This window comes from Phaethon aethereus, assembly GCF_964289735.1.
Source record: "Phaethon aethereus genome assembly, chromosome: 1".
Taxonomy (NCBI): Eukaryota; Metazoa; Chordata; class Aves; order Phaethontiformes; family Phaethontidae; genus Phaethon; species Phaethon aethereus.
In genome coordinates this window covers 211972501-212000239 of record NC_138575.1, presented here as the reverse complement: position 1 = coordinate 212000239, position 27739 = coordinate 211972501, and the positions used below count along the sequence as shown (strand labels likewise).

Sequence of the window (27739 nt, the reverse complement as noted above, 5' to 3'; positions counted from 1 at the left end):
TATTACTTATATGTTTCTGTGAGCACAGTGTGCTCTTTACACAGTGCAGCAGAAATTTTTTGCTACATGCATCTCTGTGCCCCTTACAATGATATAAAGCAGTTTTGGAATCAATGAGCTGTCAAATCTCAGGTAATGAATGAAAAGAGCTGACAGAAATTCTTTTGTTGTTTAAGAATTTCTAAATAATTAATAGAAAAAAGTGACAGAGATTCTTCTAGGATTTAAGAAGAAATGCATCTTTCAAATTCATTGCATATCTGAAGAAACTTTAAAATATGTTTGCAAAACAGCAGGGATCCTGCTCAACGGGTTAATGCCAGTTCTTTCTTCTGAGGCAGAATTCCAGATAAAAGGAGAAAATGTTTTGAGAAATAGATTCTTAGTCCACAGGTTCTCCATTTCAGGTTCATCTCAACAGTAAAAAAATCTTCCTGATTCCTTTATTTGCCATTGTGGACTTACTTGAGTTATGCACTGAGCATGTTTGTAGTGAGCATGTCTTGTGCACACAGAAGACTGTGTAAACTGGAGATTAGGGGCAGGGGTGCTGCCTTATTGTCGTGGTTTAGCCCCAGCCAGCAGCTAAGCCCCACAGAGCTGCTCCCTCACTCCCCCCCGGTGGGGTGGGGAAGAGAATCGGAAGGGTAAAAGTGACAAAACTCGTGGGTTGAGATACAGACAGTTTAATAGGTAAAGCAAAAGCCACGCACGCAAGCAAAGCACAACAAGGAATTCATTCCCCGCTCCCCACGGGCAGGCAGGGGTTCAGCCATCTCCAGGGAAGCAGGGCTGCATCATGTGTAATGGTTACCTGGCAAGACAGATGCCATCACTCTGAACGTCCCTCTCCTTCCTCCTTTTTTGCCCCAGCTTTATATGCTGAGCATGACGTCGTATGGGATGGAATATCCCTTTCGCCAGCTTGGGTCAGCTGTGCCGGCTGTGTCCCCTCCCAGCTCCCCGTGCACCCCCAGCCTCCTTGCAGGTGGGGTGGGGTGAGAAGCAGAAGAGGCCTTGACTCTGTGTCAGCACTGCTCAGCAATAAGGAAGACATCCCTGGATTATCAACACTGTTTTCAGCACAAATCCAAAACATAGACTCATACTAGTTACTATTAATTAACTAAATTAACTACTAAAATTAACTCTATCTCAGCCAAAACCAGCACACTTATGCTTTATGGGTTGTTTTTTTCGTTTTTTTTTCCCAGTTTATGAAGTCCCATTGTACCTATTCAGAATAATGCCTCTACTGCTCTTGTTTTTCAGGTGACTGTCTCAGATGGGGGCACGTCTCCCAAGCAGTCCTCCGTTTGGGTGGTGGTCCAGGTTCTGGATGAGAATGATAACAAACCTCAGTTTCCAGAGAAAGTCTATCAGATCAAGCTGCCAGAGAGGGATCGTAAGAAAAGAGGGGAGCCAATCTACAGAGCTTTTGCTTTTGACAAAGACGAAGGCCCTAACGCAGAAATCTCATACAGCATTGTGGATGGAAACGATGATGGGAAATTTTTTATTGATCCCAAAACAGGGATGGTTTCTTCCAGAAAGCAGTTCACAGCAGGGAGTTATGACATCTTAACAGTAAGTGCTCTTTCATCGACATACAAACACACAATTTCACTGACTGTTTTTTTAAAAAACAGACACTCTTGTATAAAGAGTGATGCGTGACTGCATTTAATGTATGAACTATGTGTAAGATCTGACTGTAATATGAAATCTAGTATTCACATATGACTACTGCAAAAAAGTTGACTCTGAGAGAGTATTCATGTCGAATGTCAAGCACATAGTCGACTACTCTGAGACTGTTCAGTCAACTTGCAAACTGTTGGTGTAAGCCATTCCCTTGAATAGACAGAAAAGAAGACCAAGGGCTTGCCTGCTCACAAAGTTATATCATGTTGAACAGGGCAGATACAGCTATGAATGGTTATTCGCCTTCTGTGTGGGCACAAATGCTTGTCCTCATGGAAAGATCCTTATACTGTCTGAGTTAGATGGCTTCAGGGAGGACGAGTGCTGTGTGCAGTACGTTGTGGTACCCTTCTCACCACATTAAAGAGTGTAAGTATGGCAGCAATTTCAGTTAAATGAAATCTCGGTCAAAATACTTTTGCCAGAACTCAAACAACCTAGACAAGGTCGAAGAAAGAAAGAATACAAGATGGTGGTGTTGATATAGAGCAATGTAAGTCTTGAATGTGCACTCTTCATCTTTAGCAATAAGCCAACAAGTAGTTAAGGACTTGACCAAAAATGTAGATGATAGAAGAGTGTCAGAGGTCCATGGTCTGGCCTGTAATAAAGGATGCAGTGTCACTTACAGTAACAGGTCTGTCTGTTGGGATACTTTCATAGGGTTGGAAACTGTGACAGGAAAATGAATAAACATCAAAATATTGAGAGAAACCTAGTAATCGGAGTAGAGCACCCTTTGGGCGAGAGAGTGCCTCTCCCTCTGCAGAGCTGGAAGTCACATCTGGGATCTGGCCCTTATGATAATGCAACAGCTGAAGGTTTTCTACCTTGAAACTGCTCATCGCACCCTCAGCCTCTTTTCACTAAGAGCCTTCCCGGCTTGAATGGAGCAGGGTGACGGGTTGTTAGCACCAAACTCACCTAACACATTTCCAGAGAAAGAAATAGAGTATGGTATTTCAGGAAAATCTTTTCCATTTTTAACAGTCATAGTAACAGCATATTTACACCAGTGGTCCTATATAGCCAGAAACATTTCCATTAGTTTTAAAAGAAAAACCCTTTGATTGACATTGATGTTATTCACCAAAGCACCCATTTTGCAACCTACATTCTCCCTTTCCTTATGCCCAGTGTTTGTTCCTGCTCACCTCATTTTTCTGTGCTAAAACCATAAAACATGCCAGGCAAATATCAAGTCTATCCATGCCTCTAGAGGACGTGATAATAAAAAGAATTAGCACCAAGCTGGGCAACTCTTAATGAGCATGACTGAGAGGAGGAAGCGAGGAAAATAGATATGGCAAAATTTTAAATTATATTTGTTTTGGAGAATGAGGGAAATGATCTGAAACTTACTTAACTCAATTAAAGATCCTGAAAAAGGCAATGTAAGGAATATCAATCTTATCTGCAACGCAGACGCCATTTAAAAGCAATCAAACGTGGTCTGGGTGAGCATGTTTCACATTTCCACAGCATCCCACAGGGTCATTATAAAGCTCCCAGCTTTGCTGCAAGAGGAAACTGGGTGGAAGATGGAATCGGGGAGGGAAGCTGGTTCTGGAGAGGAGGATCTGTGTGGGGAGTTCCTGAATTGCATCTCCAAGAGGCCTTGCAGCGGCATTTCTAAAACAAAACATTTCAGGTTGAAATCAGTCCTTTCAGTAAAAAGTCGAAGTGTAATGGAAAAGATGAGAATTGAGAGAGAAGTGTTTATCTCCCTCTTTTTTGTGGGATTTTACATGGGGGACTAAAAAGGCCATTTTCCAAGCAGGCATCATCATGTGGTAGCATTAGGTCTGAACTGCCAAACTGGGGTGTTCAGTCTGAGTCCTCTTTTCTTTGTACCTGCCAGATAAAAGCAGTAGACAATGGCCGGCCCCAAAAATCTTCAACTGCACGCCTCCATATTGAGTGGATAAAAAAGCCTGCGCCCTCGCCAGCGCCCCTGACTTTCGATGAACCCTTTTACAACTTCACCGTCATGGAAAGCGATAAAGTGACAGAAATTGTTGGGGTGGTCTCTGTGCAGCCATCTAACATTCCTCTCTGGTTTGATATCGTCGGTAAGTTGGGAGCCAGTGGTGTGAGGAGGACGCTTCGGAAACAAAGCATATGGATGCGTGGTACTGAGAGCAAGAAAACTAACTGTGAACTGTCCCCCTCAAATTAAACCCACTTTTGTAATGCTGAAATGAAAATGCTATTTTAATATAGCGATAACAATAATAATAATATTCCTGCTTTTGTTATGACTCCTTAGCTAAGCTGAAAAAAAAAGCGCTGTATGGCTGAATTGTTTTTTTTCATACTATGTTATTTATTGCAATCTAAATGTTGTCTGTCATTTAAATTCTATTGTCATACTTTGCTAATCTCATTTCTAAATGTATTTATGGTACTTAGACTTGCTGTCCCTCATTTCTCTCTTTCTTCACCTTTTTTTCTGCATTCTGTTCTTTTTTTTCTGCTTCCGACTGCCCTGCTTCAAGGTGGCAAGCATGCTCGAGAGATGTTCTATATTCTACAGACAGCTTGTGGGCAGAACTGTTCAACAGAAGGTACCCTTAGTGCAAACACATTTGCTAAAATACAACTATACAGGCTGCCTTTTATTTTTGCAAGTTCTTTGAGACAATTTATATTACATCTTTCATAAGTGCCTGTGACAGGATGCGATGCGACACATGGATGTGCTGCGTTTCTTTCTATGACAGCTTTTACCGTACTTGTGTCCAATTATTATCATTTTATTCACGGATTTTCCGCAGTTTATCACAAATAATTAATTCAAACTTTTCACAGTCCAGTGCCATCCATTTAACTGTGAAACAGAATGGGATGCATCAACATATGGGTTACAAATGGAGCCACCAAAAGTTTGTCTTGAATGCAAGCTGAAAAAGAGAAATGTGTTTTGATGTGAGATTTCAACCACAAAAATTGCCTTACAGAAAATTGGTTATAAAAATAGGGAGGGAGAAATAGCCTTAGCAAAGAGGAGGAGAAGCCATGGAAGTAATGATATTCAAATCACAGGGAAATACAACTAGAGATGTAGCTGCCAAAAAAGACAGGGAGTAGCGGGTCTCATTTGGTTGCAGCAGAGAAACAGGTATCAATGTTCCTAAGCATTGTTTCCCTGCTTCTGCTGCTGATTCAGTTGTGTTATTTAAAATAACTCATTTAACATCTCCAAAATGAGACTTTCCCCAGCAGCACAACAACCCTGCAAAGTTATTGTGCTACTTAATATTTGCAGATACTTGTCCGTAATGTTTGTATACTTCTGGATGTAAAACACCGTGTCTGCACAACGCGGTGTTATTTAAATGAAGGGTTATAAAGCAAATACTATATGAAAGATTAGAGAAACAAAAAGCCTTTGCCACGGACTTAGTGGAAAGGGTGCATCAGCAGTCTGTCTTTACAGGGATCGAGCCTGGCTCTCATTTCAGCGTAACTATTTGTGGGTGGGTTTAGCCAACAGGAGAGACAAGGACCACAAGAGAAAGGGTCTGTCAGAGTCATTTGTCCACCTTCTATTGCCAAGTTGTGCAGATGAAAGTCAGAAGCAGCAACATTTCCTCTTCGAATTTGTAGCATGGTTTCTGATATGCCAACCACATTAAAATTAAACCCAAAGCTATTACCATGTTCTAGCGTTCCTGATAGCCCCTGGGGAACATCTGCATACATTTCCTATGGTTTTCCTTCCATTCCCTTGGTTGTTTCAGTATGCTACACGCAATTTATTAGCTAATGTTTACATTCCCTTTCTCTTCCTTGCTGACCCTGACTTTCCTCCCAGGAGAAGTCCATCTTTATTGATGTTATTGACACTTTTTCCCATTTGAACCTTTTGCTGCACCTCTCTGCCTTTCGCAGCCTTTTGGTCCGTTCCTTGGTGAATTCACAGACTCTCATTAAAATGCTGCCTGTGTTAAGCACTGAGGGAAGCCCCCGCTCTTCCGCTGCGTTCTTTTACATTATTAGTGTCACTTGCAATCTAGAAACACCTTAAATAATAATTAATTTTTTGCCTACCAAACAGAGATGATGGGGAGAGCATGGTGCAATTTAAGCCTTCAATTTGTCATTTAATCCGGCCTTTATGGCTAAAATAGTTCAAATGGTTTAGAAGAAGATTTTTGCTATTTAAACAGCCCTAATGGTTTCCCTGTAGGCTGTAGCTCCCGATGTGGCAAGATGCTGCATCACTGCAGAGGGTCATGGAGACAGAGCTTCCCTAGACTTAATGAGAAATGGGTGACCCTGACCATCCAGTTCAGTACTGTTACCATATGAATGTTGTAAATATTACTGCTGTTATAAATAATAGCAGTAGCAACAGCACCCATTTCTGTAAGAGGATTAGCCAACAACCCCGGGCATGCAGAAGACCCTGGTGTTGCAGACAGACTGCATACAAGGTGCAAAGACAAAACCCACCCCGAGACGTTTATGAACAGAGCACTGTATATTTAGATTATCTTTGCTGCCTTTAGTTAGCATCAGTATCAAAACCACTTTTTCTCCTTGTTCCTCAATATCATCATGTGGAAAAAACCAAGGTTGATACTTTCCTTTCGGGGGAACGTTGAGGTCTAGTACTGAAAAATGCAACAAAAGACATGGGATATTAGTAGAAGTTAGTTGTTGTGTATGGAAAGCTGTGTGGGACTGAGGATGCCCAAGATGGTTTCTGTGCTCCTGTAAAACCTAGACCTGATCCTATTCCATCTAGTATTTTGCGATTTTGGACCTCCGTGCACAGTTCACACGAATGTCAACAAAAGCCCTTAAGGCTTATGTAGAGGCATGGTTTAATATAGTATGTTTATGACCTTTTCAAACTAAACGGGCATTGGAATTCCAGAGGACCTCTTTTTTTAATGCATAACATGCACTTTCTCCCAGCTAAAAAAAAGGAGAGAGGGTGGATGAAGTTTGGCTATCTATCTAGTATTCTGTCTGCCTAACTTCAGCATCTAATTTGCACCTAAATTATATGCACTTTAAATAACGGTTTAAGTCCTTGAGTTAATCAGCTCCAAGAGAGGAAGGTGCCTTGAAGGCAGGGAGATCGTCTTCTCCCCATGGACTAGAGAGGAACAGGGAGGAACAGGAAGCTTGCCTGGTTTTTTGTTTGTTTGTTTAATTGGGAATGGTTGAGATGTCATACCTGGTTTCTGTTTTCAGACTGCATTCAACGCCATTCTCAGTTAATGCAGATCCCACAATGTGAAAGACACGGATGTAGGTTGTTTCAGGTGTGTTAAATTTCTTCAGCCATTTATGAGAAACTATTTTTCAATGGGAACTCCAAAATAAGTCAGAGATCTTTATTTCGCCCAGGTAAATTGAGCCCTCTCTGTCTCCTCCTTTGTTAGTGGTGGGAATGGTGTGATGACTACATTGACACTGGAGCTAAGCTGCATGGTGCTAGTTTTGGCTTAAGTAGCATGTTGCACAACATCTCTCTGGTTCTCCAAAAAGGCCTCCGTCTATCTTTCCTTTTTCCCCTAGCCTATGCCTTTGTAAGAGCAGCCAAACTTTAAAAGCACATCAGAACTTTTTATCAAGGGTGCTTAAATGGCAATAATTTTAAGATCTATTAATTTTAATTAATTGTCCATTTATTTCACAGTGCTGCAAATTTTCATTAATGCCAAAAACATGTCGCTGCCTAGACTCCTTTGAATTATCTTCTCTGAGAACTAGCTAAAATACCTTTCTGATTTCTTTTCTGCTTTTTATGCCCGTACCTTCAGCTTTTTAGCAGCAAACCCGAGGCTTTGACTCTCCTTACAATAGCTTTATCTGGAAATTCAGAGTCTGCATTATTTTCTTCTTCTTAGCATGATATAGTACATAAGAGAATAAATATTTGTGTGTTACTAATATTTATTATGTTATGATTAACAACAGTCTGTAGTTGAATTTGTATTTCTTGAGGCAGTCGCTAAGTTTATTCCATGTTTTTTGAAAACAGAAAAATAGGAAATTTTGGCTGTGCTGCTTTTCCTGAAAATCCTAGAGGTACTTCAGACTCACCTTTGAGTTTCAGGGTTGATTAGCTTTCTGTATTTTCCTCTGATTCTCTGCTCTGAGCAATGTAAGAATTGTAGCAGTTGGCCCAATTTATCATCACTGTCCGTGGTGGTGTTCGTTTACTTTGGGGCAAGACGAGTAAGAATTCTCTCTTCCCTGAGAAAATCTGTTTTAGAGGACTGTTCTCTAAATTAGGTCATCTCCTGTATTTCTCTTCTTCATTTGTCCATCATGGCATGGTGGGCCTTATGAGACTTGTGTGAAGATCTCAATATATCCTGGCTTTGTTAAGTTTGGACATAGAGCATGTATGCTCTTTGCTGTCTACCAGTGAAGGAAGACTCTTGCCAGGTTTTAACTGTACTTGATTTGGGGTTGTCCTCCAGAGTTCAATGTGATCTATCTTTACATTTAAGACTGAACAAGTCTGATGCTCCTCAGTCATCGGATATTTCTGAGGTGTATATTCAATCCCACTCTTCTGGATCATTCCACTGGAAAAGAGGCAGGAAGTTCCTCACATGCGATTAATTTGCCTACAAGTCCTCCAGGTTTGCTGACATGCTTTCTTCTCAGAGGAGAAAATGATTTCTCACAGCAGCATAATCCCGTCTTAAACTGCATATCAGCAGCTGATATGAACATAGGGAAGCTCGGCATCTTCCCAAAAAGGAACCCCATGTAGGAAAAGAACAGCAAAAAACTTAATTGCTTGCAGCAAATGCAATAATCAAAATACAAGCAGAATATGTTTGAAAATAAAAAATTAAAAAATACAAAAAAAGCAAAACCACAGTGGAATTCAAAAGGGACAGAGTTGCAGAATCCCCATTCTGTGGGAATGCCAGATCTGCATTGTATCATGCCTTAGGCAAATTCTCCAGATGACCTGTAGACATCCCTTCTAACAGTTCAGGAAGTTTTCCTTGGCCTGTCCATTGCACCAAATGAGTGGTAAGCTTTGCATCAGAAGATACTCTCCCATTACTCATGTAAGGTTCAGTGGTCGTGTTTTTTTTTTAAGCTGTCTTTTTTATTAAAAGGAAAATTAATTCTTTCCAAACCATACGGGACTTTTCTCAGAAGAAAAATATGTTCATAGTGACTATGAAGCCAAGAAACAAGCTAAGAATGAAGGAAACACTCCAGATTCAACCAGAAAATGTAACCAAGGCTACTGTATACCAAGAACACAACCTATATATAATCTTTTGGCTCTGAGGCGTCTCGCTTCAATTTCTTGAGATCTCCTTCTCGACCATAATATACCAACTGTTAAATTGAAAATTAGGGCTGTGCTAGAAAGGTCTCATGAAGCTGTAGTGAGGGCCAACTAATAAGATCTTTTGTCAGGGGCTGTTTCTACAGCTGTCCTGAGTTTGATAACAGCTGGAATCGGCTAGAGTTATATTGGAAAATCCTATATAAACTATAACATGCTTTCAGATACATAAAAAAAAAATCCTAGTTATAGAAATATAATGCTTCCAAGGTTTATGCAAGAGCATTAAGATCAATCTCAAGAATGTAAGGATGGAAATCATCTCACTTAACTTTAGGTGTCCGAAGTGTAGACATAACTATCTGTGCTAGATATTTTTGGGAATCTTAATAGTCAATTAGAGAGAAAAAGAACTTTCTGGATTAATGTATATCATCCAAACACGATTAGTCTTCTCATCAAAGATGATATTGCAAGTAGATGTGGACTTTTCATGAAATCCCGCTCTTAACTGCTTCACTTTCATCATAGTATTTTAAGAGAAGTCTTTAATCTCTGTTGAAGATGTATCAGCATTACATCTTAGCCTGCAATTTTTATTGCAGGTATTAAAAACAATGGCTAATCCACATCTCTCTGAGGTCATTCAGTGTTAAAATGCTTTCTCAGGACAACCTGTCTAGCCAACTTGCCAGTTCAATCAACTTGCCTTCTTTATCCTTGATTTTCCCAAAGTCCCTAAGGAACTCACAATGTATTATCTTCATTTGAAATATTTCTTTCCTAATGCAATTGCAAGCACATTAGCAAAGACAACTTCTACATATTTTGTATCTGAAAGCAGGTTTTAGTAGACAATAAAAAGGAAGGCGTGTGCCATATGTTGGAAAATGGAATAAGTAATAAAAATTCACATTAATAAAACTGAGCAGCTGAACAAAATTTCATCAGCCTTAGCCCCCTTTCATCCTAAGATTGTGATCAAAGAAAATGTTAAATGGCCAATAGTAGCATTGGTAAAACTTACAGCACTGTAGATGAGCTCGCTTCAAAAGGACTGGGAATTACCCAGCAGCACGCTTTCGAAAACTGGCCTCTAGTACCCCAGAAATGTGTGAAGCCGACACCTGCTCAGCTGCCACCTCCTACGGGCTCAGCTTTCCGGCCTCAACATGAGCACCTTCCAAAGGAAGTTGTTCCACCTGGGGTTCCCAGAATAGTTCAGCTGCAGGAATTTTTAGAAGTCCTGTTTTTTTTTACATGATTCGCTCTCTCTTTCCATACCCCTTCAACACCCATCCTTCAAAGATAATTGTGTTGGGTGCTTCTATGGCTGCTTCACAGTAGGCTTTGCATAGACTTAACTCATCTATAAGACTCTTACACTTTAGCATTTATACCTAATTCATTAATTATTCTTCAGTGCTTAAGTGCAACTTCAGAAGCATTCACCATATGAGGAGTTGTTTTGAGGGTATATGAAGGCTCAGGAGCAGTACGAAGCATTTCCAGAGTGCCTCTAGTACTCCAGATGAGAGGCAGGACCTAATGTCTCAGGCAATATTCCCAGAAGTTCAGCCATCTGAGTGGTTCTTCAACATCTGACCATGGTCTGTTAAAATGTACCAGACTGAATCAGGAATAAATCCAGTTTTCATTCCAAACAAGATTATAGTCACAAATCTCACAGGAGGATGTTCTCTGATCCATCCCTGTCTCAGTGTTTGATGCAGTTTCTGCATTGTTTAGTAGAAAATTAATCCATGTTGTCAAATAAAGCGTGTTGTCTGGTTAGTTACAAGTGTAGACTAGAGTGGGGTGGCTGGCAACCAAGATTTATTTTTTTGTCACTAGACCATTTTGAAAGATGTGAATATGACGTAAAAAACTCAGATGATGGATTCAGTTCTTATTTTAGGGGAAGAATATACTGCACTTAATGAAAATGGCTTGAAGAAGTTGGTGTATTTGCAATACACTGCATAGTGCCCTGCAAACCCAGCTCTAAGCTAAGAGAGGAAGGGCGTTTAAAACATTTACTGCTAATCCTTCCATGTTACTTCTTGTAAGTTTTAAAGGCAGGGTTTCTTTGGGAGTGTATGCCAGTTGATAGCATATAATTTTTGATTGCTCATTAAGATGGTTATTAAGCATCTTGAAGTATAGGCTTTCATTTTGTTTGCATGGTTATCAGTATGAAACATGCTCTTTGTAAAGTGTCTACTGTCCCAAGGCTAGCTTCATTTCAGCAGAGATTTCCGTGCAACGATCTCAAACTCTCTGCTTCAAAGGAGGCTTTTTTCAGAGTTGGTTTTCATGGTACAATTTTTCTCAAGTAAATCAATTTAAAACATTAATTGGGAGATAGCATCTTTTTCTTCCGAACTAACTTCAAAAAAAAACCAAACAAAAGCACTAAAGATATCATCACTGTCCAAATACCTTGCTATTGCTTAAATGTCAAGGGCAATTACGTTATTTTCCTAGTGTCAAATAGTGTTTTTTATATATATATATACACACACAAGTTGAGAAATATATGCAGTTTGGGCTTGCAGAAGGAGGTTAGGGAATAAGCAGTGTTTCTATCCACCATAAATCACAGTAGATCCAATGTCAGTGTTTTCCTGGAAAACCACAGCTACATCTATTAGGCTTAGAGCTCGCTATATGTATATGCATATATTCAGCATAGGGAAGTCTGATGGCACATCTGAAACTACGATGTTTGGATCATTTCAGTGGATCATTTCACCAATTCTGCCTTGCCTTTGCGCAGGTCACCTGCACTCTTATTCCTCTTCGCCCTTTCTTCCTTTGGAATGGCTTCCGAGGCAGATATGGACAGAGTGGTGCTTCCTCTAGCTTACCCTTGCTTTGTAGTAACCTGGCAAGAGGTAGAGAGAAGTGAGGGTTTCTTCACATTAAGGAATTCAGCGGCTGTGGTTTTGCTGTGATTTCTCCTAATCTTCAACTTCTTGGAGTGCTGAAACTTTTTTCCTCTCACTAAATGCATGACTCTTTCTGAGAATAATTCTGGTTGTTGGTCAGCAAGCCATGAAGATGGCTTGAAGAAGAAGCCATGAAGACGACTTGATGGTAGAGCAAGGAAGACTCTTCTCTTCACTTCTCTGTCCCCAGCCCTAAAATGAGAGCCATTTTGTGATAATACACCAGCCATTCAAGTATATATCTCTCTATATATATTGCACAAGAGCTAAGTCAATGGAATGGATGTTTTTCTACCTGTAGGTCTAATCTCAAGAGGTCTGAGGAGCTCTTACACAAATTTTATAACCAGTGGGTTTGAAAGCCTTTTCCACTTTGTAGAACTGGGTTGTCAGAGACTGTAGCTAGTGGCATTGCACCGCTGTGTGATGAATATACCTTAAGAGCCCATTTGTCAGCAGTGTTGTGTTCCACCTCTCCCTGTCCCTAGCCTCCAAAAATTTCAGACTCAACTCATAATAAATTCCACTTTATAGATGAGTGTGTAAGAAGCAGCTTAGCAGCAGGGAGTGCGTGCTTTACTTTTGAATATAATGAGTGGTTCTAATTTATAAACTATAGCTGTGGCTTGGAAATCCTGTAACCCTTTAATCTCAAATTATTTATGGCTTACTCCTACTTTTTAATAGATTTTTTTTCTTTTTCCTTTTTTTTCTTTCACCTGAGACTCAAGAGGGTTTTCCCACTGCTGCATCATTCAGTGTGTGACAGGATAAGGGGATATTAGTTTCAGAACAGTGCTTACTGAGTTTTTTTTTAATGGAAAGGAATTTATGATGTGTATCCTGTCAGATCTATTTGAATAATTCCTAAAAGACTAGTAGAATTTGACCTTTGCTGCCAGTAATTATCATTGTCCTTGAAATTAACATAACAAATCTCTATTTGCATTTTTTAAATTGATTATAATTGTAATTTTTAAAGACTCAGTTGACGGTCTTTGCACCAGCATCAGAATTTCCTGAAAATAAAATTTACAGAATAAAACCCTCTTAAACTGTTTTTTATACAAAAAGATAATTCTGCTTGTTCATGATCCAAACTACAAGGGCACACATCTTATGGGCTTATAGCCGTTTGATTCTTTTTATAGACTCAGTTATGATTCACTTAAATATACTGCTAGATTTTTTTTTCTTGCAGTGCATTTTAATGATATCTGCTTTCCAATATACAAACTGTGCTTTGAAATATAAATGAGTTATGAACAAAGAAGTATCAGTGGATGTGGTGTGTATGCTAAGGCAAGCCGTTAAGATGGATGCCAGTAAACAGATATGCCCACTTCTAGGAACATATTCAATGGAAATTTTTCAGAGATGGCTAATTTAATTGTATTTTTGTGCAACAATTAGGAGGGAATTACGATAGTTCTTTCGACACGGAGAAGGGAGTGGGCACTATTGTCATTGCAAAGCCCTTGGATGCAGAGCAGAGGTCAATATATAATATGACTGTGGAGGTCACCGATGGAACAAACATTGCCACGACTCAGGTAGAATATCACATTCCTTTCTTGGCAAGTTTTTCATTTGTTAGTGGAATGTATATGCTATAAAAATTAATAATTTTGCCATTCGGATAAAACCTCGTCCTTTGAGACCACTGTTAACTAATGGAGGGGATATTTTTCAGAGCCTTTCCATCTGGTTGTAAAGAATTGGCTGATGAAGGTTTCAAAGTGTTATTTCTCCTTTTGTCCTCTTCGTGCTCACACGAAAGTAATTCGCCTTCCTCCAGCTGAGGGAGTCCCTACCACAGGCGGTGAACCTTAGATTTTGACAATTTGTATCATGCCATAATGGTCCAAAATACAATAGTGCGTCTGTGGTGTTGGGGAATATTGCTATTGATCGTATTAAACGTAGTTTATACCTCTCATCCTTCCAAGACCCAAAAGTGGGACACAGGATCAATTGTTCAGAGAAGAAATTGTTCAGATGCGAAACTTAAAATTCAGAGGCTCTCTCCTTCAGTGTCACTGCCTGTGATTACATTGTCTTCTTGGGGACAGCCCCAGTGAACCCTTTAAAACCAGGCTTGCTTATCAGGGTCAGCGCCTTTCAGCAATTCAAAAGTCAGGTCAGATAAACGTGAAGGGCTGGGATAATGCTGGCTCTGACACATCCTTGTTGGAGAGACCCTGATGCAGAGGCTGGGTCTGGGTTTGGTGGGGACCAGTCTGATACTGGGACGTGGCTGGTTGGGGTCATGGCAGAGGGACTCTGCAGTCCAGGTGGCACCAGGGAGACTCCAAAGAGCAAAATCCTTCAATACAAAGTGGATTTGTGGGGTATGGTTTAGCTAGGACCTAAAATCCTACATCTGAATTACTGCCCAAGTGTAAAGTGTGCCTATAGCCTGAATACGATATGACATATAGGGAAAAATACATACTGGTAGAGGACACCTGTGTGTAACCTCAAATCCCAGAATAAATGTGGTTTATAGAGGAAATGAAAAAAATTGGTTTGTGATGTTATTTGCTTCATTATAATAAAAAAGGAAGGCCTGAACATTTTTTGTATTTACATATATGTATGCACACACATATATGTTTTACCTGTTTTACCTTGCCTTTTTGCTCAAATAGCTCAGCTGTAAATCTGTATTCATTGAGTCACAACACCAGCTTCCCTAAGAGACTGTTAAATCATTGAGTGCTTTCTCAATCTGAATTCCTGTTTATAAACAGCCCTAAAATCTCTTTCTAAGTGTCTCTGTCTGATAATTTCTCCTGATAATCCACTCTTGATAAGAAAACATCAGTTGATAGTAAGTTAGGTGGTAGGCAAACTGCTATTTTCCCTGTTCGTTTCAGTAATTAATTGCATCTCTTCTGAAAACATCCCTTATTTTGAACTTGATTATATCTGGCCTGTATTCCCTGTTATGCCTTTCTCTGCTCAATTAAAGAGCTCTTTAAAAAACAGTATTTTCTCCCCAGGAAGGCATTTACTCAGAACAGTCAAATCACCTCCCGGTCTTCTGGTAGGCAGGCGAAGGAGAATGACTGACCTCTTTACATTCCCTTTCCATAAGGCATTTTCTTCAGCCCTTGAGTGGTTTTTTGTTTTGCTTTGTTTTTTTAATCTTGGCGACACTCGCAGTCCACATTTCAGAAATGTGGTGTTGAATCCCTAACACGACATTTATTGTCTTGCAAACGTTTCAGCCAAACAAATATTAAAAAGCACAGGGCATTTCAAGCATGCTGGATACAAGTAAATTTTCTTCTCATGGATATTATGTTTACTGTTTTTGCTGCTTTTGACTTAGTAAGTTGACCCCATGACAGTCCCCAAAACCTATTTTAATGAAAAACCTACATTTTTAATTAAAACATATGGTAAAAACATATTTCAGTAAAGCTGTTGTATTTTAAAAGAAGCCTGAGCATCTTTGTAACAGTGATGTGAGTTATTTAAAAATGTAAGATAGTCATTTAAGATTGCAATAGTATAGCATTAGGTAATCATCGGTGAGAACAGACCCTTCTTTCCTCCACCTCCTTCTCTCCACGTGGATACTGTTTAAGTATTTAATTGTGGCCCAGACAACATCTGAGAATGTGTTTCTTCTTCACAACAGAAATTTCAAAAGTGATCTTTATCTCAAAGCTGCCAGAATTTCAGCTTGCCTAATTATCTCTCCCTTTTACAAAACTTTCATACTGTATTTTTGACCGTACTTTGGAGACCTTATTCATCTTTATTTCCTTTTAGAACAATACTAAAAAAATCAAACCGATGGGTTACGTAAAATATGTCATAGAAAGAGCCAAAAAAGCATCTACTGCATGGCTTTCAGTGGCCTTGTTCTGAGTTCTGGTAAATGACACTGTAAGTATTTTGTCTCATAAACGTAGTACCACCTGCGTTTTTAACCATCACCGCAAGAAGATATGGTAGAAGAGGAAGTGGGATGGGAAAGCGAATGTATAAATTCACCCCCTTGTATAACAATAAAATAATATAAAGCCCCCCTGAAAGTGCGATGGTTTATTATGAAACAGCTGATCATCATTGTGCCAAATGGAACAGTCTTGCTTTTTATTCCACTCCACCTGTTTCCCTTCATCTCTTCCTGGCCTTTTGTCTATAACACAGTTGGAGGTGGTAAAATACCGCATAAAAATGCCAAAGATTTTTGCTTCGGTAACATGATCCCTGGCATGGACTCACATAAGTTTCTTCGGCAATGTTCCTGCACGCCTTAAACTCCAATAAACTGTTCGCTTCTTTCACGCCTTACTGTGCACATGGTTTACTACCGTACCGTGAGAGGAAAGAAATCATTTTGATTTAAAAGTTACATCTGTTGTATTAGCAGTTCGCTGTTGTGAAAAGAAGTGAAAAGTACATAAGGAATATTAAAAAAAAAAAAAAAAAATTGAACAACTTCCTTTGTCACTGAAAGCCTGTTTGGTTTGGGCATGATCAAGGTTGCAAAAAAGAATACAATCTCCAAAGTGAGAAGCAATGTGCCAGGACTTGTTGAGCGGCTGCCGCTCACCGTGCTGCCCATGCAGCTGAGCCCCAGCCATCCCGGCAGCACAGCCATGATGGGGAGGAATGGAGAGGCAAAGACAAAGAAGTGTTGACTCTCTTGATTTATGGATTTGGAGTGTGGGTATAAAGCTTCTGTCACGTTGATTAACTTCTAGGAAGGCTGTCTCCTGACTCAGCCAGGTTTTTTTCTCTTAGCTTAACTCATCATTGCTCAAGGCCACGTGGTAATTTATGAAAGGCTGAAAGCGTACATTGGCTCTAAATCCCCACGAAACGCGATTCCTGCAGCTGCCAGGCGAGCTGTTGGCCTTGGGGATGGGACGGGGCTTCCGCACCCCACTCGCTGGAGGGAGCTGGGACACCAGTTCCATGCAGTGACCCTGCTCCTCGCCACCGCCACTGCTTCCCTTCGGGCTGGGAAAGGGTCTTTTGCCCTCGCTTGAGCAGAGAGAGGAACCTCCCAGCAAGAAATCAGTGTAATGGTATCTAAATGCCCACTCCTGCCATAATTTTGGCTGACTGTGTAACATGAGAGGTTCCCTTGGTCACGAGTCAGGTTTAGCCCAGAGCCTCCTGGTTTTTTTTACTGAACAACTCAGATCCTTTCCATCTAAGCACAACACAGGAATAGCATTTATTTATTTATTTGTAGTACATATTGTTGAGTTTTGCTAAAGTTCCCACAGAAGTACAGTACAGTGGGCAACAATCATCCAAGTGATAATTTTTCACTTTTATTGAGAATGTTGTATCAAAGGATAATTTTTTTTTTTTTTTTTTAAGAACAGCCTCCTGGAATGATGATATTATATGCAAAAGACAGTTTTACTTCTTGCTTATTTTCTTGCCTTCTCCTTCTTTCTCATTATCCTAACCACTATAATAAAGATGCTTTAAAGCATGAGGACTGATGCTTCCAAGCTAGAAGCCAAAAAGTGCCTCAGTTTCACTTACTGCAAAACCCTCTCACTATTTCCCAGCAGAGTGGACACTCAGAGAGGAACATGCAGTTCCCTCTGAAAAGTTTTTGTAGAGCAATACATGGTTGCTTGTAATACCTTCAGCTGGAGCCAACCAGGCTGGAAGAGCAGATGAGAGAAGTTACTGCTCATTGCCCCTTTCTGTCTCTCCTTCCAGAAGGTTGTGCACTTCTATTTATTCTTCTGCTCAGGACTGACCTTTAGTTGCAGGTGTCAGGATACCAAATGTGGTCTCATCTTTCAGAGAACACTTTTTCTTTATAAGTTTGTTTCTTGTAGGTTTCTCCTTCTTATCAGAGGAGCTGATCAATCACCTCGAATGAGGGTAGTTCTTTCCACAACGGTGAAAAGCTCTTCTTAGAGGACCATGGCCAAAATGTAGATAAGACGTTAGAGCCCACCAGAAGAGGTTCTGGGCTGTGCATTCTTCTAGGATGGACAAGAAGACTTGGTGTTTCAATTCAGTTTTTCACTTTTGCCCAGTTGAATGTTTACTCCAAACTAGAACCAACCCAATCCTTGGGTTTTTTCTTTCCCATCCAGCAATCTCAGCACTTGCCTTGTGCCCAAGGTCTTTTTCCCCCATTTTAACATAACACAAGGGGCACAGTAAACTATAAATAACTGGCCACTGAGGTTGGTAGAAAAGCTGTTTGCATTTTTATGCTAAGGTGGGGTTTGGAAGAGAGAAGAACTTGTCAGGAAGTAGCAAATAAAGCTGTGTGGTAACTCTATTGAAAGCAATATTAAATCAAAATAGGTTTTCAAAACCCGTACAAAAGCGTAACCTGAGTTTAAGCAATTCAGGCACTTAATAGGTTGTACTACAACACTTTGCCCAGACCAAGCAATTAGCCAAGCAGATTCTTCCAGCTTCAAATGTCTCTAAAGCAGCTCCTGGCATTTATCCAGTTTTCACTCAAATACGTTTGTGCCTAAACCAAAGGTATTTGTGACGGGCAACATTAAAAACAGCTTTGGAGAGACTTCCTGCATTAGGTTTTGTCCTGCTTTGATTTGATTTTATTTCTCTAGGCCTTTCACTTACCATTTTGAATACAAAGTCTTTGCTAATGCTCTGAGCGTTACTTTGCCTAATTTGTAAGCTTGGAGGCCCGTGAATCCTTTATTTGAAACTTGCTTTAACTGTGGGAAATAGGAAGTGAGCAGGGAGAAGCAAATCTTTTATAGCGAGGTGCTTGTTCGGACTATAAATTAGGCTCTGCACAATGGAAGCAGAAGGAGGCAAGCCTGCCTTTCTGGAGCCCGCGACGCGCTGGAAAAGATACGAGCTTTCAAGGATAACCAGGCAGAGACTGCTTTGCTGCATGTTTGCTTTATGAGCGTGGAAAAAAGACTTGCAGCTAATGTTTGTCTATGAAAAGTGGTTTAGTCAGTAACCTTGCAGAGTCCTCAGCAAAGAGGAATCCGTACTTAGCAGCAAACAAATAGTAAATATTTCCATTCATCACCTTTCAGAGATGTGTTGGGAAGCTTTTAAAGCCTGTCTTTGATTTTACACAATGGGTATTGTCACAGCTTAACACCCCAGGCACCTACACAGTAATAAAGGATATTTATGTAACAGAGCTCATTCTTGCCATATCTTCCGTTTGGAAATAAATATGAAGTACTAAATTACACATACACAGTGAGTCTTTGAGTCACTTCAGTAGGATAACACTTGATTCTGGGTGAAAGACATGCTGCAGGCTGGCTAGAGCTTAAGGCCTCAAGGAGCAGCGTGCTGGCCCTTTTGAAGTCAGTGGGAAATTTGCCAGTAGTACCAAGATTTTATGCCTACTTTTGGCAGCCGTTAAATGAATTTGAGTAACTTTCCTCATATGAACAATCTGGTAGAATTCGGCTTACTCAACTTCACATATGTTTGCAGGATCAGGTTTTCCATAAGCCTGGTGTTCCTGTCAGTGTAACATTTGTCTGTTATTAAAGGAAAAGGTTGGCCCCTCTTTATAAATAACACCTTACTAGAAGTCATCTGGAGCAGGAAATCTTCTGCATAGGAAGGTGGCATTTTAAGGTGACCTAATAAAATGGGGTGACTCAAAATAAACCTAAGGATGCAGTCCTGAACTTCTTCCCCAGCTTTCCCATTGCACTTCTCATGTGGCTTTGGTAAGTCATCTAACCTTGCTGTCAGGCATTGTTTTCCTGTGCAAAGGTTGGGGATAATAACAGTCGCTTGCTCCTCGAAAGTGCTGTAAGGATGGCAGGACTAATATCTATTTAAAAGGACACTTAAGGTCCCTTTTATTTTAGCTGATTTTGTTTCAAGTAGCTCTCAAGACAGTTAAATTTTTAAGAACATAAGAGAGTTCCATTTTCTCCTTTTCCATAGCTTGTGGGTTTAACAGAGCTCCCTGTTAAACAGATCAATATTCCCATATATGATCTAACTTTCTTTTGTTGCAAGGAAAATCCACCCCTCTCTTGTAAAGGAGAGAGCATAATGTTAAAATTACAGTTGACTCTTGGGGATTTTGAGGGACAGCTGACAAAAATTAGCAATACTCCTAACTGCTTTAATAGAAGAAAACGTGAATCAATAATGACCTCTTTATTCATTAGCATTTCTAACCCACCACCTTGCATCTCCAGATGGAAGTGGCTGTTGAAATGCAGAGTATGTAATAAATAATGTGTATTTCAATCTGGATCACTTGACAAATCATTAAAATACTGTCATCTCTGGGGAGGAAGATGCCTGCCACTTGAACAGGCACTTGATCAGTTCTACAGTAGATACGAAGTGAAAATTGAAAAAAAAAAAAAAAAAGAAAAAAAAAAGAAGTAGTAGTTCATTTCTGGAAACTATCAAAGCAATTTTGAATTCATAGTTCCCCATAAGTTTGATGACCAGAGTGAATGAGGACCTCAATTTTTTTATCTTTTCCCTTCTCCATGCCTCCCACTCCCCAAGGACCATCATGGTCCATATCTGTGTGTCAGCGCATTAGCTTATACCTTTTTCAGTGGGAAGAAATGCTGCTTTGTGAATCTACACTACATTTTCCATAGTCTCATGGCTTACCCTTGGTCTCTGATGCTGATCCAGTCCCACCCTCTTTAGTTTATGCAGTCTAGTGAAGGCAGAAATCATGGAGCTGCGGCTTGCAGAGTCACGGTGTAAGCTTTGTGGTGGATAAAGCTTTATGCCCTCCTCTGCTTTCCCAATTTGCCAGTTATCCCAAAATGCATTAGATATAATGGGAAGTAAACCCCAGCACTGGGGTGATCACACACCACACAAACAAAACAGCATGTCAGTGCTGTAGCAGTACCTTTAAGACACATAGCTGTGCATCTGTACATTTTTTTTTCTTACAAAATAGCTGCAGCTTGCACACAGCAATGTTAAAAACAAATTCACACATACGAGCCTGTTCCCCACATGGCAGCTTACTTCTTCAAGGTAAACCATTCTGTACTTAGGATCAGCAGAATCAAGCATTCGTGATATTTTCAGTCACACCCATCTAAAATGGCACATGACAAAGTTTTAGGCCACTAATTAAGAGTAAAATGAAATGTGTTTTCTTCTTGTCTGTGTTGACAGTGCAGCAGTAAAACAATCCAGCCATGTGCCAGTGGTACCTGACAAGGACTGTGGGTGTCAAAACTGCTCAAGAAGATATCGTTAAGTGTTAAACACTGATAATCAGATTATCCCCAAGTCAGATTGCTTCAGTGTCTCATCCTTACACTAACACAAGTGGTTCAGCACTAGCTCTGTGTCCCATTAGAGTAGAGTTGAAGTCTTTCATTTTTTCCTTGGGCTTTCATATATTACAACTGATTTCTTCACATATTTTTCAGATGTGGGTTTGGCTTTCCTCCCCCCCCCCAGTTAGGTCAGAAACACACCTTGATTTGTATAGCAACCACAAAAATATAAAAACTAACTCTTCATCATTATTATAGGCCCAGCAATGTATATTTCCTCCCAATTTTATTGCTGTCTATCCAAGACTGAAGCATAACTTAATATAGGCTTCACCCTGCTTCACTCTGGTGTACCATAATCTGCTGAAAATTAAGTCGTATGGAATGTGCAGTTGAAGTCCTATGCCATTTAACTTACAGAGCATTTTATTTCAGCTGTCTTTTAAATAGTTCCCAGGCTAGTTCATTACAACTGCTGCTTACAATTGCTCATGTTCCTTCTGGTAATGTGTTCTGCAAACCCTTCCAAATATCATGGAAATCTAAAGTTTCATTTCTCTCTGAGGCCAACATCTGTTTGTGCAATATTGCAGTAAAAGTATAGCTGTATTTTACTCCTGTTAAGAAAGTATGACTGAACAGGGCTTCATCAAGCAAAGTAATAGAATATTTGCTTAAAAAAGGCCAAGTACTTTTCAGAACAATAAAGTAAATATCATGAGACATGAGATCAAGTCTCCTAGTTTTAGGGAAGAGTCGTGTGCGTGATCTTTCCCATGTCATTCATTGGACTATCTCTTATTTCAAAGCCTTTGAATAAAAAGATTGTTCCATTTCACTCACTGTAAAGTTAGGTGTCTGCTTTCACAAGTGTATTCTGCAAAATGCACTTTTTGTTTCCAGTACTTCATAAAGAGGCAACTCTTTGCGTTGCCTCCTTCAGTATTACATAGTTTGTCAAGGGTTTTGCTGCCGCACTGCCCGAAGTAATCTATAGCATACGAAGTCTGGAAAGCAAATTTTCACCAGGGAGTAACTCCTCCAATGGTGAAAAACACAAAACCTCATCGGAGCCACACACACATGACATTGCATAGTCACATAACTGTCAAAAGGCAAAGCTTGGAAGATAATGATTCGTATTAGTTACCAGGGAGAGCTTGTGATATATTGGAATGGGTCTAGTAGGCAGCTACAGCAGCATCCTGGCTGCCTTCCCCTTCTCCAAGTTTCTGTAGGGGTCAATACCAAGGTTTTTAAAGACAGACTTGAAGCAAATGTCATAGTGTTCATTCATATTTTTAGCAGCAGTCCTACCATTCATAAACTGCAACAGAAGGGAGGCAAATAGGTCTTCAAGGGGAAAGTGAATTAGTCGGCAATAAAGATAGCCATCACTGGCAAAGGTGCATATTGATATGTCTGGGTGGGCTTGTGTGGTCATGAGGTCATGTCTCCTGTTCTTGCCTCGCCAAGTGCCACCATTCCTGACATAGCCTAAGATGTAACAGCAACTTGAAGTACTATTTACTAGTACTTCCCAACACGATATATTGGGCAGAAAACAACACAGGATTTAGCCGAATCTTGATTATATAAAAAGCAGATATAAGTAACATGAAAAGGATTCTTTTATAGCCTTATTACTAGTGGAGGGAGAAAGAAATCCCATAATAGCTCTAAAATTCTCTTGTAACCAGCACAGTTACAAGGGACAACAAAATCTTTCCTATTACCATTGTAAGAATATTTTCCAGTCTATAGATACTGAAAATATGGACTTCTGTGTCAGGCTCTGAGCAGGTCTTATAATTAGGCACAATTTGCCTCCAAAGTCATAACCTTACTATTTCTTTTGATCTGAACAGTAGATGTTTTTCAGCCCAGCATACAGCAGCATAACATCGTCAGCCATCTAAAGTAAATTACATTTCTCTACATGCCTATTTAGTAATCTTCAGTAATTGTAGACTTCGATAACTTCAAATGTTTTTCTTCTATTAAATCTAGGTTCTTATCAAAGTGTTGGATAACAATGATAATGGCCCAGAATTCTCTCAACCAAGTTATGATGTCACCATTTCAGAGGACATCCTCCCCGATACTGAAATTCTACAAATTGAAGCTATAGACAGAGACGAAAAGCATAAGTTGAGCTACACTATTCACAGCAGCATCGATACAGTCAGCATGAGAAAATTCAGAATTGATCCCAGCACTGGGGTGCTCTATACTGCTGAGAGATTAGACCATGAAGCTCAAGATAAGCACATCCTTAATGTCATGGTAAGAACGCAATATTCACTTGGCTCAGGACACAATCACTGCTGCTTACCTACAGCATAGTCTTTGCATGAGCAAAGGACTCTTAGTGCAGTAAGTAATCATTAATTTCATCTTGCCTGCCCTGCTGTGTATTTATTTTACAGTTTTTATTTGGGCTTTTTGGGAAACTTACTGTGAATTCATTGTATGGAATATGATTTGACATCTCAAGGGAGAGCAAGCAGGAAATTATTAATCTCTTGGCGTCTGGGCCTCTCACTCAAAGGTAATTTTCCAAGTTTCTGAAGTGAGGCTGAAAGTTATTTGAGAAGTTATTCACAGGGAGATAACTGCTTTCTTGCCGTAGAGAATGCTACAGCCTCTCTGAATACAAGCCTCATTTATAGATTACTTTTATGGACTTATTTCAGTACATAAGCTGTTGATATACAAAATAGCTTTCAGCTACGTTTCCAAATGTTTGGGTATGCAGAAAAAAAAATTAATTACCAATTGTTGCTCAGTGTGCCTAAATTACAAAACATAAGTCTGTCTGTTTTCATGTGAAGGTTGTATATTATCAACCCGAGGTTTATAAAAAAATAATCTGTGTTAGCTTAAACATTGTAGTCCGCTGTTTTCCTTAACCACTTAAGACTCCTGCAGAAGAGATCTTTGAAGGAACAGCTCACAATGTGTTAGGTACGGGGCCGTCTCTGAGCGGGGGAGCCCAGGAATCAGAGAGCTGCTGTGAGATCCCATGAGCAGGAGCTGAGTGGGGTCTCAGCTCACAGCGTGACAAGCGTCCTTCGGCAAGCAGGCTAAGAAAAAAATATAGATTGAAGCAGAGAGAGACATGGCTGATAGAGGTCATTTCCCAGTGCTTGTGTTTGATCTCTACCTGATACAGTAAGGGGTACCAAACTTTTGGGGATCATGTTGGCAGGATTATAAGTGCTGAATGCTGAAATTTTTAAGTATGGGGTTGAGAGAAGTGCGATAAGTGATACCTCTGTTGGGAGTAAGGTAATTCCTACTGTTTACTATTGGTATCACCTTCAAAAAGGTGTATACATATATAATGATGAAAAAGTCCATTGGCAGCTACAAGCACTAGACTGACACATGACTGGTCACAGTGGGTAAAATTGTTTGTAGCTCTTTGGAAGAAGGAACAATGGGCAAGGTATGTTTACCTCTATGCTATAAAGCAGGGAATGGCAAGGCAAAGGCATGACCATTTAGCGTGTATTAAAAAAAAAGTATTTCTTGCAAGGCTAAAACCAAATTTAATATGTCATGTGGTTGCTACTTTAAAAATTCATGTCATGATGATTCGGTGCCACGCGTTTTTTCACAAGTGAAAAAAAAAGTCTCTAAGCTCTTCCTGTTTCTTTAATTTTACTATGTACCGTCTCGCATATGAATGTATTTTAGACTGTTTTTTGGGACAAATGGATTTTTTTATTACTTTGTATTAAATAGAACTGAAAGTATTTTTAGCACTCAGATGACTAATATTTGTGAAGTTTCACTAGATGGATATCAAGATGTATATTATGCACTTGTTCTATAGGTCCGAGATCAAGAATTCCCTTATAGAAGAAACCTGGCCAGAGTCATCATAAATGTGGAAGACTCCAATGACCACAGTCCGTACTTCACCAGCCCGTTGTATGAAGCCTTGGTGTTTGAATCAGCAGCAGTTGGATCAGCAGTCCTGCAGGTCACAGCTTTGGACAAAGATAAAGGAGAAAATGCAGAGCTTATCTACACGATTGAAGCAGGTTAGAACAGGAGCTGAAAATCTAACATCGTGAGCCATGCCATACACAGAGCAGTGCTATGATGGTGATCCTTCTTGACACACAAGTCAACTTCTTTGGTCTGCCCTCCCCTGTAGAGTTGGGCAAAGGAGACACCTTCTTGTTGGCTGTTTTGTATTTTGAAGCTACAGTACCCAAAACCTGTCAGAACAGAACCTCATTCATGTTCAACTAGATGCCTACAGAGCCTTTTACCTCTAAGTCATTGTTCAAAACCATCACAGAAGATAGTTACTGAAAGCTACAGCCAGTGACTTGTTTTCAGGTTGCTGGCTTCAGTTAAGTACACAGTGGGTCCTCCATAAACAAATGCGACCACAGCTGGTACGTCCTGGCATCTTTGCCAATATTCAGATCAGAGGAGCATGGAGACTAACACCAGGGCTATGATAAAAGCTTCTGCCAGCAGAGCCATGGCAGTTTAGTGGCACAAACTAAGGGAAGGCATGGTGATACCCAATAAAAATTGCTTTTGCTGTTACGATGTGGATATTTACATTCACCACGTAAGCTGTCCCAGCAAAAGCATTCCTCTGCTGGTGTAACGGCATGGTCATGGGAAATTTGGATTATCTCTGCCACACGTGCAAGGGAATGTAACTTCCTTTGACTCATACGGACCTGAAGTTAAGAATTATCTCTGAGGTAAATGATTAACATATAAACAAGAGGCATGCCTGGAAAAACAGAGAAGGAAGTAGAAATTTGTAACCTTTGGATTTTTTAATGTTTCATTTCTGCTTTGCTTTTTTTTTTTTTTAGTAATATGAATCTTTCCATTGTAATAATAGCAAACCTTGAAACCTATATTGCCCTAAAAAGAAATCTCATATACTGCAGATTGTCCCCATATTAATCAGATCACAAGCCTTTCTCAGGATTAGCCTCTGATCCTACAGGAACATTATTTATCCCTATGTTATTATAAAGACTTGTCACTAGCTAGGGTGGCTTATTTCATTTAGGGACAGGCTAAAGACAGAAAATAAGTAATTAAATAAGAATATCTACACCATCTCATATTTATTTAACTTCATATAGTTTAAGCTCACACCTGAAATTAAGCTGATGTGACCTGAAACTCCAAGAAGACCCAAGGAACTTTTTTCTGTCATTACCCTATATATTCTGTTGCAATAGAGTCCCTTAAGTAAACCAGGAGGTGAAGTCTTTTGCAGCTAAAAGTGCTGAACTTAGACCCTGGTGATCCTACAAAGATCTTAGCACTACAAAAAAAATATTTCCTTTATGCACTGCATTTGGTCTTACCAGTTGTTTCTCAGTATTCTCCAGTGCCTTTTAACTTAGATCAGGGGAAGTTTTACACGTGCCTAGGCAGGACAACGCTGTGCCTTATAGAAAGAACTCTGAGCAGACCAGATCAGGTTCCTGGGGCAATGTTTTTCAAGACTGTTCTCAGATTTTTCTTGACACCTTGTTACTACTATGGGCTCCAACACAATCACCTATTGGTGCCACCACAATGTGAAGAGCAACCTGACATGCTCAGGGTACGTACAGTACCGTACACTGGTGATGGAATCATACAAGACCCAGACAGAAAAATATGATGATTAGAAAGGATGCTTTAGCTATTAGATGGTCCTTTTTAGTCTGCATGTTCTTCTCTTTTCTAGAGGCTCGCTCTTCCAATACAGCCTGTTTCTGTTTCATTGTGAGCTCTCCCTGCAGTGTCAGACTTCAAACTTAAGTTTACTGTAACCACGCACTCCCCCAGTTTCATTATCCACAGATGTTCCAATTCCAGATGCAGAAAAATTCAGTCTTCTGCCTCTGTAGTTTCTAAGATTGCGGTGGGTTGACCCAGGCTGGATGCCAGGTGCCCACCAAAGCCGCTCTGTCACTGCCCTCCTCAGCTGGACAGGGGAGAGAAAGTGTAACGAAAGGCTCGTGGGTCGAGATAAGGGCAGGGAGAGATCACTCACCAGTGACTGTCACGGGCAAAACAGACTCGCCTTGGGGAAATTAGTTCAATTTATTGCCAGTCAAAATCAGAGTACCATAATGGTAAATAGGAACAACTCTTAAAACCCCTTCCCCCCACCCCTCCCTTCTTCCCGGGCTCAACTTCACCCCCCATTTCTCTCCCTCCTCCCCCCGAGCGGCGCAGGGGGACGGGGAATGGGGGTTGTGGTCAGTTCATCACACCTGGTCTCTGCCGCTCCTTCCTCCTCAGGGGGAGGACTCCTCACCCTCTGCCCTGCTCCAGCCTGGGGTCCCTCCCACGGCAGACAGTCCTCCACGGACTTCTCCAGCATGAGTCCTTCCCACAGGCTGCAGTTCTTCATGAGCTGCTCCAGCCTGGGTCCCCCACGGGTGCCGTCCTTCAGGAACAGGCTGCTCCAGCCTGGCCCCCGCGGGGTCCCAGGTCCTGCCAGCAAACCTGCTCCAGCCGGGGCTCCTCTCTCTCCCCACGGGGCCACAGGCCCTGCCAGGAGCCGGCCCCGGCGCGGGCTG

The 27739-nt window shown here is 40.4% G+C and overlaps 1 protein-coding gene across 4 annotated transcripts in view; it reads left to right on the top strand.

Moving 5' to 3' along the window:
- The window catches only part of FAT3 (FAT atypical cadherin 3), a gene marked incomplete at its 5' end in the record, with an annotated part of 344711 nt that overhangs the window by 235271 nt on the left and 81701 nt on the right, over positions 1–27739 (top strand). For 2 of the 4 annotated variants that reach the window (XM_082011242.1, XM_082011240.1), the window contains 6 exons: positions 1273–1587; positions 3566–3776; positions 4203–4271; positions 13351–13490; positions 23181–23456; positions 25012–25222. In XM_082011242.1, coding sequence (XP_081867368.1) covers positions 1273–1587; positions 3566–3776; positions 4203–4271; positions 13351–13490; positions 23181–23456; positions 25012–25222 — 1222 coding nt within the window. The remainder of the gene's footprint in view (positions 1–1272; positions 1588–3565; positions 3777–4202; positions 4272–13350; positions 13491–23180; positions 23457–25011; positions 25223–27739) is intronic. The other 2 variants (XM_082011243.1, XM_082011241.1) reach the window with 1 other exon arrangement.